Genomic DNA, 15,264 nt, shown 5'->3' with positions numbered 1-15,264 from the left:
CACTTGAGCCCTCATCTCTTTCCTTTTTTTCAGCTCCATATGTGAACTACATCCAGAAGGATCCTGGCGCACCATGTTCCCTGACCGAGGCTCTAGAGTACCTACAGGTGGATGTACTGGTTGATCTCATTGAGAAGGACAACCAAAAGCAGCCACCCAAATACAAGCCCCATAACCTCACTGTGATTGCCATGGAGGGCTGTCACTCATTTGTTATTTTGGACTGGGCCCGCCCATTGAAGGATGACATGGTGTCAGGTGCCACCTTTGCTCAAATCTAGCATGACCCAACAAACACATTTTGGCTTTGCTTAACATGACAAGCAAAAAATTGACTTCAGATCCCAATAGGATCCATCAGTTTATCCTTAAGAGACTCAAAGTCAAACCCAACATCGGGGAGTATCCATATCCGAGAAGGAGTAGAGCCCATTTAGGAAGCCATGAAGCTTTAACTACCCTCAGAACAATTTTCTAAATTCCTAGACAAGAAAGACGTTCAACCTAGAACACTTAAGGGGTTGCCCCTCTGGGAGAACCCTTAATGGTTCTATATAGACCCTCTTTAGGAAGCTATGAATGCTTAACCATCTATAAAATAGATAGGGTAAGTAAGCGCATACTCTTAAAGCTAGACGGCCTTTCAAATTCATAAAATCGGTGAAATTTAGTTCCCTCTGAAATTTGGTCATTGTGATATATGTTTATTTCTGTGTTGCATTACTGCCATCTACAGGTTTCCCTTTGAGCGTGCACTGACAGTTCCATCATTCTGTCGCTAAACAAACAGTTGATCACACCGAAGTGCTTGTTGAACGCCAATATTTGTAAGTTTGGTCCTGCGTTTCCTTTCCTTCGTATATAGCATAACGCCTTTTCTTCTCGCTTTCCGTTACCATAGTCAGTCTTTCACGTTTCATTCGCACACTCACGTCCTCCATTTTTCTCTCCTGTTTCAAATTTGTATCCCACAATGCTTTACGCGAACGGGGAAAGCCCACCACGTGATGCATGACATAGTATCTTGAATTGGGTCATGGTGAAGCAGGAAAAAATAGCAGAGAATTTAGTCATGTGACACTAAATTCATTAATTGTTCTATTTAAAAGAAAACCCTAATAAAATTGTAAGTCTGTGATTCGAATTCAGTAGCTTTCGGTCACTAAACAAAAATAATTGGGTGTCGGGGAAAATTCTTTTCATGACCTACACTTGAAAAATCTGAATGGCCGTCTACCTTTAAATTTAAATTTAGATCCATAAAAGCTTCTGTCTAGAACTCTGTAACAATGTGATTACAAGTAGCGTAAAAGTATTGAAGTGCACTGTACGTTCCAAGTACACATTTAGACATGCCTTCAAAAGGTTCTATTATAAAGGATCCAATAATACATGTTTTACTGGTGCCAACAGGCTAAACATTATTATTATTGATTTACCTTTAGTTTATAAACATAGCTTCTCCTTCTTATGGCTTATGAGACCAGGTAAACTCTGGAGTCTGTAAGATTACTGGATTTCCTTGTCAGAATTAATCATTTAGTGTCCCTCTGTGCTTTAAATATGTTCTCTCTGAATAGAGGAGAAAAGATTTGAAGCAGCCATGAGACTGTATGATGTTGAAAACAGATAGTAGTTGTTTTCCTCACCCTGTCCTCTCCCCCGCATAACTTCATTCCATACTCATTCTCTCTTCCTTTCTTCTTTGCAACCCCGACTCTATGTACCTTAGTACATTGCTGACCTTAATATACACATACAAATGCGCACACATACAAGTAATGTTTTAATAAGTGTCAGTACAATCCTAAAATGTTTTCTTGGCCTTAGCTTTAACCAGAAGTGATGTGCAATGTTGTTGGTGCCATAATTTGAGCCCTGTATTTCTCAGCAGAGAGCTGCATGGTTATCAGCAGCTCCATCAGCAGCAGAATAACGCACAGCTGTATTTTCTAGAACACAGCAGAAATAATATAGTCAAACCTATTCATTGGATTGTGAGAGATTTGTTCTGTTCTGTGCATCACTGATGGCTCTCTCTGCAGGGTACATGGTGCACAGTGCCTCCTATGATGATGTCCTCAACAACAGATGGTCATCTCATCTTTCATCTGGCACCCACCTAGCTGTGGAGAACCTCAAGCCGAACTCCAGGTGAACTACATTTCTTCTCTTTCTTCTAAAGATCTAGAAGTGGATTGGCCAACATTCCTGAAAAGGTCCAGTTCCTGAAAAGCATTGTGGTTTAAGGGCTGTATTTTCATGCAGGTGAAATCACAGTTTGCCTTAGCAGATTGCTAAATGAATAGGAACTTTAAAGGAGAACTGAAGGCAAATTTTTATTATCAAAATTCTATTTATCTCATTTTATTAAATATAGGAACGCATTTTTGATCGCTATTTTGTCGCTGCTATAGCAAGTTCTGAGTGTTTGAAATATGCTCTGTAATATATCAGTCCATATGTCAAAGCAATGGCCGTAAACGAGATTCACTGAGACCTGTGCGAGACATCGTAGAACGGAAGTAAAACGTACAGCGGAAATCAAAGTGACCAACATCTGCCAACGTTGTCAAAAGACGTGCGCGCCCTCTTTCGAATGCTGACGTAATCAAGCCGGAAGTTTTGTTTGTTTTGATAGCAATCAGGAAAGTTTGAAAAAAGTCGGCAGTAATGGTCATTTAAACTCGTTTTTGTGCAATATTTCATTTGGAAAACAGTTTTCAGAATGGCGGCGCTGACACCTGGCTGACACGTCATGTTTCGAAGTCTCACACAAGTCTTGTGAAGATCGCATGGATAAGCGACGCCTGCCGTGGACCAAACGAACTCAATTCAACACGGCTAAAAACCGAATAGGCCGATAAGTATAATATTTAATTGCAATTAGTTGCCAATACGAGTCACGATATAAGGTTCCAAAAACTGAAAACGTAATTGAATAGCACGTTAATTAAGAAATAAAGCAAGTTTAAAAATGACTTCAGTTCACCTTTAATAGGAACACCTGTGCACCTGTTCATTCATGCAATTATCTGATCAACTAGTCATGTGGCAGCAGCGCAATGCACCAACTCGTGCAGATATAGGACAAGAGCTTTAGTTAATTTTCACATCAAATATCAGAATTGGGAAAAAATGTGATCTTGGTGCCTTCCGGTATGGTTGTTCCTATCTGACAGACTGGTTTGAGTATTTTAGAAACTGCTGATCTCCTGGGATTTTCATGCATCAATAGAACAGTAGTTCTGCATGTGGAAGCACCTTGTTGATGATATGTTACAGGAGAACGCTCAAACAAGTCCATGCTGACAGGAAGTCCACAATAACTCAAATAGCCACTCTTTACATCAATGGTGACCAGAAAGGCATCTCAGAATGCATAACACATTGAACATTTGGCAGATTTATCCACACTAGAACTGTGTACTGCTCAGTGCTGCACTGTCCTGATATTTACTTTGCTTATCGTCCTGTTTTAGTAACGTTGCACTGTCTTGTGCTGTTTGCTCATGTGCACTTTATGTAGTCCTGTGTAGGTCTGTGCAGTCGCCATGTAGTTCTGTGTAGCACTATGGTTTTGTTTCACTATGAGTACTGTACCAGTTGTGTGTGGTTGAAGTGACAATAAATCCCGCTGACTTGACGAGAAGGGCTGCAACGGTAGAAGACCACATCAGGTTTTGTCACACTCCGATCAGAACAGGAATGTAAGGCTACTGTGCGGACATGCCAACCAAACCAGGGCAGCTGGAGACCGGAATAAGTCTAGGCAATGTTTTTCCCATTTTTCAATTCTGCAGGTTTAGTGATTTTATGCATCGTGCTTCTGCAACACTATTGGTGGAAAATTGCATGAATGAACAGATGTACAGGTGTTCCTATTAAAGTGGCCGTTGTGTATATCTGCATGAGTAGACAGAAAACATCTTTATTGTAAGTTGTCAGGTAGTTGTTTATTTAACGTGTTCAAATACAGAAGAATTGAAAAAGCAGGATTGAAAAGCTTGTTGGAAGGATAGTGCAAATGCTGTATGTGGAAAAAACGTCAGAAATATGCGTGGTGTAAATTGATATATGTGCATAATGGTATAACATTTCCTTGAAATGAGAGTGTGTGAAATACTCAATGATAAGACAAACTACACACAAGTGAGGTGCAAGAGCAAGACATGACAGTATTTTTAGCTTAAATTATAGCTACTATATTAATATTTATTGAATATTTGTGTCAGAGCAAAGCTGATATTTGTGTATGGTTGCAAAGCTGAAACTGAAAGGAATTGATGGAAGGGTACCACCAGGAGTGGAGCCTGCGGCTTAATTCGACTCAACACAGGAAACCTCACCCGGCCTGTACACAGAAAGGGTTGACGGATTGATAGCTCTTTCTCGATTCTGTAGGTGATGGTGCCTCGATGTCCATGGCTGCACGCGCGCCACAATGGCCAGTCCAGCGTGTGCCTACCTTATGCCGAGAGGCGCGGGTAATCTGCTGAACCCCAATCGTGATTGGGACTGGGGATTGCAATTATTCCCCATGAACGAGGAATTCCCAGTAATCGTGGGTCATAAGCTTGTGCTGATTAAGTCCCTGCCCTTTGTATACACCGCCTGTCGCTACTACCAATCGGATGGTTTAGTGAGGTCCTTGGATCGGCCCCGCCAGGGCTCCTCGTAGGCCTTAGAGGAGCACCAAGAAGTCAATCAAACTTGACCATCCAGAGGAGGTAAAAGTCATAACAAGGTTTCCATAGGTGAACCTGTGGAAGGATCATTAACAGGTAGTGCCTCCCACATGGGGGGGGCACACCTCCTTCTCCTCTACACTCAAGGGGAGCCGAAGCCAGGGAAGTAACCCTCCGGGGAGAAAGCCGGCCAAGGCAACTCTTGAATTTTTTTCCTTTGTCAGTGTCCTGAGAAAAAGGAACGAGACAAAAAACATCTGTAAGACTGGGTAAAAACGGCCAAAAGGTACCTGCTGCTTTCTGTGCTGCTTCCGCAGGCGGCCAGGGGCGAGGTTTAATGACCCCGAGTTTGCCTTCAGGAGTTCCAGGGCACCCTCCCCAAGTTTGTTTTCCCTAAAACAACCTTTTCTCTATTGATGCAGACAAGGTTTCATAAAAGAAAACCAAAGAGCCGACAGCTCTTAGCGGTGGATCACTTGGCTGGTGTGTCTTGTATTGGCACACAAAGGGTTAAATGATTCACTTGTGCTAATTTGAAAAGTTTGGGGAAGACAAATGAAACTGTTTTAGTACAGGCCTTTGTGTGAAATGTTTGGAAGGTTTTGAGACACCAGCAGGCATATGTGTTTTCAATTGATTGGATTGACTGACTGATTTGATTGTTTTCACCATTGATTTATCGTCGTTGGCAATTCCTCATATCCGAGTAGTTCATTCCTTCTGATCACATCTGATGGTGGGCTCATTGATGGCTGATGAGCCTGATTCTAGCTCTGATAAACTTGGGGGCATTGGTGGCACTGAAAGGTCAGTGATGGTTGGGGTTGTGCCTCTTTCTCTTTTCTGTGCTGTCACTTGGTTTCCAGATTCATTCTTCTGTTCACTTCAAAGAATTCTGTCCCTGTACAGATGGTGCTTCATCACTCGGTACACTGTGTAGCTGCTTCCTCCCAGGTCTCAGGGTCTATGTTGGTTGCCTTGAGGGTCTGCTTCAGCTGGTCTTTGTAGCACAGCATGGGGCAGCCCCGGGGGCATTTCCCTGTGCTCAGCTCGCCGCAGAGGATCCTCCTTGGGAGTCTTGCTTCATCCATGTGGGCAAAGTGACCTGACCACTGAAGACACGGTTTCATGATGGTTGCTTCTATGCTGGTTGCCCCAGCTCTTTCGAGAACTGTAATGCTGGTGATGTAGCCCTCCCAGCTGATGTTGAGGATGGTGTGGAGCTTCTTCTGATGGAACTGTTCCAGCTTCTTCAGGTCTCGGCGGTAGAGGGTCCGTGTTTCACACCCGTAAAGGAGGGTCAAGACTACAACAGCGTTGTAGACCATCAGTTTGGTTTGATGGCTGAGGTCCTTATTCTTGAACTCCCAGCTTGTGAGTCTCCCAAACGTAAGATGTGCTGTATGGAGCCTGTTCTCTATGTCCTTGGTTGAAGTGCACTGCATTGGTTTATATACCAGTACAATTTGCATATTTTTTTTTTAGTTAGTGAATGTGTTAGAGACCATGAGTTGGCCTAGTAGTTAGCATGTCCACCTCTTGACCGGAAGATTGCGAGTTCTACTCACCATTGGGTCATACCAAAGACCATCATAAAAATGGTACCTGCTACTGTCTGGCAAGGCACACTGCGATACAGATGCAAGTGGGGAAGTCAAACTCTCATGGTTACCAGAGGACCCACCCCTAGCTGTATAGGCGAGAGGCCAAGGGCTATCAAAACGGAGATCAGCACTGCACCCATACGCCTTAAAGAGTTGGGACAGGAGACTGCCTGGGAAGACCAGATCCTGGCGTGAGAGGGACTTTGACTTTGAATTTGTTAGAAATTTCAGCAAACCATTGAGTATTTTCAAAGCTCTGCAGCAAAAAAGACACTAATTTGCCAATTTCTGATATGCAGTGAAAACTGAGAAGAAATAATTAAGGAAATATGTAAACTGTGCAAATAGCATTAATTTATATACCAGTACAATTTGGGTAGTTTACATATTTCCTTAATTATTTATTCTCAATTTTCATTGCATATCAGAAACTGGCAGTTTAGTGTCTTTTTCGCTGCAGAGCTTTGAAAATACTTAATGGTTTGCTGAAATTTCTAACACATTCACTAATCAAAATAAGTGAGAACTGGCATTGATTTTCCCCCGGTCCAAGCACGGCTGTTCCTGGAGGTTATTTCATTAAAGAAAGCAAGCTGCTGGACTTTATCACGCACTCCCTCTTAGAGTTTCATCTATTCTGCCTTGACTGTCACCTGGTGTTTCACTGAACTTCCTCCTGTTGTCAGTATTTTGTATCTCAGACAGACTTGTTGATTTGTTTATTAGTATTTGATGTTTTTAAAGATAAAAAGGACAAAAGGAATGACTAAATCTAATTGTTTTTCTGTGTCGTATGTGTTGTCTCTGCCTTGCTCGTTCTGTCTGTCTTCCAGACTTTAATGAGTATATTTTAGCAGAAAGGCTTAAAAACTCCAATCAGAGTTGACAGACAAGATCTTACCTGGTTTAGATCTTACTTGAAAGACTGTTATTGATTTTTTTTTTAGTATAAACTGAGCCTCAAACAGTTTTTCACTCAGACTTAACTATTCATTTCCCTGTGTAATTTACTGAGTTACTTTTAAAATCAACATTGACAGCTCCACACAACGGCGCGACCTGGCACCCTGTCGCTAATCCCTTACAAAATCCTTTACCCTGTTGCTGTTTTGGTGTCTGGCTAAGTTTTGGCTGAGCTTAAGTTCCAGCTGTAATAGGAATGGTTCACCACTGCAATCAGGATATACTTTAGGGGTCCAAAATAGTCCAGAAATCAAAGCCCTGATTTTTGTGTTTCTCTGCTGTCAAAAATGAACCTTTTGAGATGGAAATGAACTGCGCAGAATTTCAGAGCTACAGGACGTATACTGGGCATTACTTGTGATAAGAAAATGGTGTATACATAGTGTATTTCTAAACTTGACCACCTTTCTCATATTCCAAAAGAGTAAGGTACCGTGGTGCTTGAAAGTTTGTGAACCCTTTAGAATTTTCTATATTTCTGCATAAATATGACCTAAAACATCATCAGATTTTCACACAAGTCCTAAAAGTAGATAAAGAGAACCCAGTTAAACAAATGAGACAAAAATATTATACTTGCTCATTTGTTTATTGAGGAAAATGATCCAATATTACATATCTGTGAGTGGCAAAAGTATGTGAACCTTTGCTTTCAGTATCTGGTGTGACCCCCTTGTGCAGCAATAACTGCAACTAAACGTTTGCAGTAACTGTTGATCAGTCCTGCACACCGGCTTGGAGGAATTTTAGCCCGTTCCTCCGTACAGAACAGCTTCAACTCTGGGATGTTGGTGGGTTTCCTCACATGAACTGCTCGCTTCAGGTCCTTCCACAACATTTCGACTGGATTAAGGTCAGGACTTTGACTTGGCCATTCCAAAACATTAACTTTATTCTTCTTTAACCATTCTTTGGTAGAACGACTTGTGTCATTGTCTTGCTGCATGACCCACCTTCTCTTGAGATTCAGTTCATGGACAGATGTCCAGACATTTTCCTTTAGAATTCACTGGTATAATTCAGAATTCATTGTTCCATCAATGATGGCAATCCGTCCTGGCCCAGATGCAGCAAAACAGGCCCAAACCATGATACTACCACCACCATGTTTCACAGATGGGATAAGGTTCTTATGCTGGAATGCAGTGTTTTCCTTTCTCCAAACATAACGCTTTTCATTTAAACCAAAAAGTTCTATTTTGGTCTCATCCATCCACAAAACATTTTTCCAATAGCCTTCTGGCTTGTTCACGTGATCTTTAGCAAACTGCAGACGAGCAGCAATGTTACTTTTGGAGAGCAGTGGCTTTCTCCTTGCAACCCTGCCATGCACACCATTTGTTGTTCAGTGTTCTCCTGATGGTGGACTCATGAACATTAACATTAGCCAATGTGAGAGAGGCCTTCAGTTGCTTAGAAGTTACCTTGGGGTCCTTTGTGACCTCGCCAACTATTACACACCTTGCTCTTGGAGTAATCTTTGTTGGTCGACCATTCCTGGGGAGGGTAACAATGGTCTTGAATTTCCTCCATTTGTACACAATCTGTCTGACTGTGGATTGGTGGAGTCCAAACTCTTTAGAGATGGTTTTGTAACCTTTTCCAGCCTGATGAGCATCAACAACGCTTTTTCTGAGGTCCTCAGAAATCTCCTTTGTTCATGCCATGATACGCTTCCACAAACCTGTGTTGTGAAGATCAGACTTTGATAGATCCCTGTTCTTTAAATAAAACAGGGTGCCCACTCACACTCATATTTCTGCAGAAATCTACTTGTAGAAAATTCTAAAGGGTTCACAAACTTTCAAGCACCACTGTATACCTCTCTCTCTCTCTCTCTCTCTCTCTCTCTCTCTCTCTCCATCTGTTTCTCTGTTTCTTACATTCTAAAGGGTTCACAAACTTTCAAGCACCACTGTATACAAAGTGAAAAACTGTTGAAATGGATGTGATTTTAAATACAGATTTTCAACTCCTGTGCAGTAATGTTTGTACATGGTGGTAACTGTAGTAACAACTTGAAGTGGTGACGATCCTAGTGGTTTTCCAGAGAGGACACTTTTAGACGGATTCACATTTCAACCACATGTGAAGTTCTGTTGCAACAACAGAGTATTCTACTTCAAAAGAGACAAATATTTTCTTTAAAAAATTATTCACAACCTTATCATATGGTGCCTGTTTTACAGAAAGGACATTTTTGACGGACAAAAGATCCTATCGGAGGCACTTAGCTTAAAAAAATTTAACTTTCACTTAAATATCTTTCTATTGTGAATGAAAGTACTGTATACATCCCAAAGTAAAACCTGGTTTGTGCTAAAAATGCAATTCTGAATTTAACCAGTAAAATTTAAGTGTAATAATGAAAGTAGAGTTAAATAAAATGATCACAAGGTCAAAACTGAGTTCAAAAAGATATTTACAAGCACTTAAAAGAGACATTAGTGCTGTCAGTAGGGCTGGTGTGTCCCTGTAAAATAAGGTACAAGAAACTCCAGCATATATACTGCACCCAGTTGCAGTAGTTATTTGGTGTTACAACCCCAATTCCAAAAAAGTTGGGACAAAGTACAAATTGTAACTAAAAACGGAATGCAATGATGTGGAAGTTTCAAAATTCCATGTTTTATTCAGAATAGAACATAGATGACATATCAAATGTTTAAACTGAGAAAATGTATCATTTAAAGAGAAAAATTAGGTGATTTTAAATTTCATGACAACAACACATCTCAAAAAAGTTGGGACAAGGCCATGTTTCCCACTGTGAGACATCCCCTTTTCTCTTTACAACAGTCTGTAAACGTCTGGGGACTGAGGAGACAAGTTGCTCAAGTTTAGGGATAGGAATGTTAACCCATTCTTGTCTAATGTAGGATTCTAGTTGCTCAACTGTCTTAGGTCTTTTTTGTCGTATCTTCCGTTTTATGATGCGCCAAATGTTTTCTATGGGTGAAAGATCTGGACTGCAGGCTGGCCAGTTCAGTACCCGGACCCTTCTTCTACGCAGCCATGATGCTGTAATTGATGCAGTATGTGGTTTGGCATTGTCATGTTGGAAAATGCAAGGTCTTCCCTGAAAGAGACGTCGTCTGGATGGGAGCATATGTTGCTCTAGAACCTGGATATACCTTTCAGCATTGATGGTGTCTTTCCAGATGTGTAAGCTGCCCATGCCACATGCACTAATGCAACCCCATACCATCAGAGATGCAGGCTTCTGAACTGAGCGCTGATAACAACTTGGGTCGTCCTTCTCCTCTTTAGTCCGAATGACACGGCATCCCTGATTTCCATAAAGAACTTAAAATTTTGATTCGTCTGACCACAGAACAGTTTTCCACTTTGCCACAGTCCATTTTAAATGAGCCTTGGCCCAGAGAAGACGTCTGCGCTTCTGGATCATGTTTAGATACGGCTTCTTCTTTGAACTATAGAGTTTTAGCTGGCAACGGCGGATGGCACGGTGAATTGTGCTCACAGATAATGTTCTCTGGAAATATTCCTGAGCCCATTTTGTGATTTCCAATACAGAAGCACGCCTGTATGTGATGCAGTGCCGTCTAAGGGCCCGAAGATCACGGGAACCCAGTACGGTTTTCCGGCCTTGACCCTTACGCACAGAGATTCTTCCAGATTCTCTGAATCTTTTGATGATATTATGCACTGTAGATGATGATATGTTCAAACTCTTTGCAATTTTACACTGTTGAACTCCTTTCTGATATTGCTCCACTATTTGTCGGCGCAGAATTAGGGGGATTGGTGATCCTCTTCCCATCTTTACTTCTGAGAGCCGCTGCCACTCCAAGATGCTCTTTTTATACCCAGTCATGTTAATGACCTATTGCCAATTGACCTAATGAGTTGCAATTTGGTCCTCCAGCTGTTCCTTTTTTGTACCTTTAACTTTTCCAGCCTCTTATTGCCCCTGTCCCAACTTTTTTGAGATGTGTTGCTGTCATGAAATTTCAAATGAGCCAATATTTGGCATGAAATTTCAAAATGTCTCACTTTTGACATTTGATATGTTGTCTTTGTTCTATTGTGGATACAATATCAGTTTTTGAGATTTGTAAAATTATTGCATTCCATTTTTATTTACAATTTGTACTTTGTCCCAACTTTTTTGGAATCGGGGTTGTATTCAAAAAGACAACCATGATTGTGAAACAGCCCATATAGCTTATGGAACTCTCTCTAAAACACTTGTTAACATCTGAGAAATATAGTTAAAATAAGTAATACCCCAACCCTATATGAGAAACTGAAAACTGAGAAACACATGTATGCTTTCATAACCTTGGGATTGGACTAGCTGCCCTGCTGACTGTACCTGTAACCTTCAGCATGTTCAAAAGCAGCAGCCCAAATCCTTTCCAGAAGAACATCAGAGCATATTACCCCTGTCTTATTTAATCTACATCAGCTACAAACACAACGTCTGCTTGAGTACAGAGTCCTGCTCATGACGTTTAAAGCTCTGAATGGTTTCGCTCTGCTGTTTCTTTCTGAACTCCTGAAACAGTATCAGGAACACTTCACTCAGCTGAGATAAGCTGGTGATCCTCAGCTGGTGGAAGTTATTTTATTTACATTATGTGCCTTTCTAGAGAACATTAAGAGACAAGGTTAATAACTGTTTCTAAAATCAAGCTTTAAAAAATATGTCTGTGAAGGTTCTCAGTCATCCAGGTCATCGTAAACCTTAGGTGCTAAAGAAGGCAACTGGACTTGCTTGAAATCCTTGAAGACGTTTCACCTCTCATCTGAAAGGCTTCTTCAGTTCTGTTTGACTAGGGCAGAGTTCCAGGAATTTATCCTCTCGTGGACCAAAAGCAACACTAAGGAGAGTCGTTGAGGTCACATGGGTCGTTGACCCTCTCAGCCATCCTGTAGGTGTTAGGGTCCCTGAAGGCCGGGTGTGAGTGGTGTTAGCAGCCTAGAGGGTCGTTAGGGTTGTCTGTGGGTCATTGACAAAGCCATTTTTGTCAACCTGGAATGACCATCACTAAACAGACGAGGTGGTCTGAGGCTACATCCACACGACAACGGCAACGAGATGTTATTTAAAAAAATATCGTGTCCACATGGGCAACGATCAGTAAAATACCAGGTCCATATGGCAACGCAACGCTTGCTGAAAACGATGCAATACACATGCCACACCTCTAGGGGCGCTGTAAGACGGTCCCTTCGGAGACACCAGAACAATAGAAGAAGTAAGGATGCATGCACATAAACTATTATGCGCGAGACTTCATATTAGCCACAAAGTCAGAAAAATCTGTTCGTAAAATTACATTATAATGACCAAATACAATGAAAAGTATTTTCCCAGTCTCACCTGTGAAAGGTAATCCCATGTGATCTCGTTTGGATGGTAAACCTGTTGGTACAGTTAAACGCAGCACATGAATGAGGCATCTTTATTCTCCGCTTTGACCCATCCAATATGGCGGCGAGGATGACGTATGATTCTACGCGGAAGGCGGCGTTTTTAATGGTCCGGAATAAATTGAATGCTACACGTTGATGGATTAATTTGTTCTTCTACGCCCTTTTTGAGGAATGTATTGTAGGACTTAAACCAACATCTGAAGAGGTGAGATCGCTCCTTTTTTTTTCCCTATTTTTGCTGGCGGGATTGACTCTGCCCTAAGGGCTATTCTCTCTCTCTCTCACTTTGCACCATTACACAATAAATATTTACAGTGAAAATATTTTGTAAGCGCGTTTCATGAACCAAGTTATAGGATTTGTTGACAACTCGCATCGAGTTCGTTACACTTCTACCCGGCGTGAAGCACTGACAGTCATGTGGTTGTGACATCATCGTAAACAAATCCGTTCTACTCATCCAGACGACTTTGCAACGGCAACGTTGCCAGATCTTTCCACTCTGGAACCCGTTCTCAAAAGATTGCGTTTTGGGGCACCCAAAACGCCGGTGCCGTGTGGACGCCAGGCCAAAACGATAAACAATTGCATCGGATTCACCTGAATCCGTTGCCGTGTGTACAGGGCCTGAGACATCACTTTTCAGCCACCTACAATGCAGTCCTTGGCATACGTCCCAGAAAACTGAATACACATCCACACCAAGACTCAGCTGACCTCAACGACTCACATGATGGCAGAAAGAGCCAATGACTCACAGATCACCCTAACGACCCTCTAGGCTGCTAAGGCCAAGTTTACGTTAGACCATATCTGTCTCGTTTTCTTCGCGGATGCACTGTCCGTTTACATTAAACCGCCTGGAAACGCCGGGAAACGGGAATCCGCCAGGGTCCACGTATTCAATCCAGATCGTGTCTGGTCCGGTGCTGTGTAAACATTGAGAATACGCGGATACGCTGTGCTGAGCTCTAGCTGGCGTCGTCATTGGACAACGTCACTGTGACATCCACCTTCCTGATTCGCTGGCGTTGGTCATGTGACGCGACTGCTGAAAAACGGCGCGGACTTCCGCCTTGTATCACCTTTCATTAAAGAGTATAAAAGTATGAAAATACTGCAAATACTGATGCAAATACTGCCCATTGTGTAGTTATGATTGTCTTTAGGCTTGCCATCGTTCCACTTGCAAGTGGTAAGTGATATGCGCTGGGATCACACACACAGCGGCTCAGTCCCGAATCGTGGCTCGTGCACTTCACTCGCGTGCTCTGTGAGCTGCGCAGGGCCGGAGTGCGCACCCTCCAGAGGGCACTCGCTGTTCAGGGCGGAGTGATTTGGAGCGCAGGATGCCTGCGGAGCCGAGCGTATCCGTGTATTGGTGTTGCTGTGTGCACGCAAATCGTGTATTGGTGTTGCTGTGTGCACACTAATCGTTTTAAAAACGTTAATCTGATGATCCGCTGATACGGTCTAATGGGCTAACACCGTTCACACCCGGCCTTCAGTGACCCTAACACCTGCAGGATGGCTGAGAGGGTCAACGACCCATGTGACCTCAATGACTCTCCTTAGTGTTGCTTTTGGTCCACGAGAGGATAAATTCCTGGAACTCTGCCCTAGTCAAACAGAACTGAAGAAGCCTTTCAGATGAGAGGTGAAATGTCTTCAAGGATTTCAAGCAAGTCCAGTTGCCTTCTTTAGCACCTACGGTTTAAAAAGTTGACTTCATGATTCAATGTAAGTCTTATAGATGTATAGTTAATTTATTCGTGATTTACATTTAACAGTTATTCCATGAAATCGAGTCATACATGAGCTGATAGCTGATGAGGCACGTAGCACTGAGTTGGCTATAATCCATGTACGATGAGATTGAGTGGAATAACTGTTTTATTCTATCCACATTCACTGGATTTTGAGAAACGGAGCATTTTTATTTTTAGCAAATTCAATTGAGCTTATAGGACTTGATGGTACAATCCCTTAACTAATCAGCACTTGGTGAGTGGTTAGGGCTAGAGGGGTAAATGCTTCACGGGGGTCTTCAGGTGGGCACCCTCCTTCATTGGTGTTTCGTTGAAAGGCCCACGACACCTCCAAAGGGCTCAACGGCAACATCTGGCGTCCCAGATGTGCCCCCCTCTGCTTTTACCCCTCGATGGTCATCTTGCAGCCCAGTTGCAGTCCTTTCTCTTTATCCATATCCAGTTGCTGCTCCTTTCAGCAGCTCCTGACAGTGACTTGACAGCTTGTTGGAAGGCTTGTCCTCTCACTCCCATTACCTTCAAAAGCTTGGTTGTAGATGTAGCAACAAATCCTCTACAGCCAACCTTGACAGGAAGCACCTGGGCACGCCACCCACGTTGTTCGGCGTCGGCTATTAAGTCGGAATACTTCAGTTGTTTCCACTCATATGCTTCACCAACTGCACCTTTCCAGGGTACAGTTAGCTCCACAATGAAAACCGACTTCTGTGAGGTTGACCATAAGACCAGGTCTGGCCTGAGATTAGTTGTAACAATCTCAGGTGGAAAGATGAGTCTCTGGTCCAAGTCAACCTGCATTCTCCAATCCCGGGCACTATCCAAGAGGGTTGGTTCCAC

General features: G+C 42.5%; 1 protein-coding gene across 2 annotated transcripts in view; it reads left to right on the top strand.

The window, feature by feature from the left end:
- Window positions 1-15,264, top strand: part of fndc1 (fibronectin type III domain containing 1) — a 95,742-nt gene that overhangs the window by 62,001 nt on the left and 18,477 nt on the right. For both annotated transcript variants that reach the window (XM_060917974.1, XM_060917973.1), the window contains 2 exons: window positions 34-258; window positions 2,046-2,154. In XM_060917974.1, coding sequence (XP_060773957.1) covers window positions 34-258; window positions 2,046-2,154 — 334 coding nt within the window. The remainder of the gene's footprint in view (window positions 1-33; window positions 259-2,045; window positions 2,155-15,264) is intronic.

Source organism: Neoarius graeffei, chromosome 3 (assembly GCF_027579695.1).
Source record: "Neoarius graeffei isolate fNeoGra1 chromosome 3, fNeoGra1.pri, whole genome shotgun sequence".
Lineage (NCBI taxonomy): Eukaryota > Metazoa > Chordata > Actinopteri > Siluriformes > Ariidae > Neoarius > Neoarius graeffei.
This window is presented reverse-complemented; position numbering and strand designations above follow the sequence as displayed.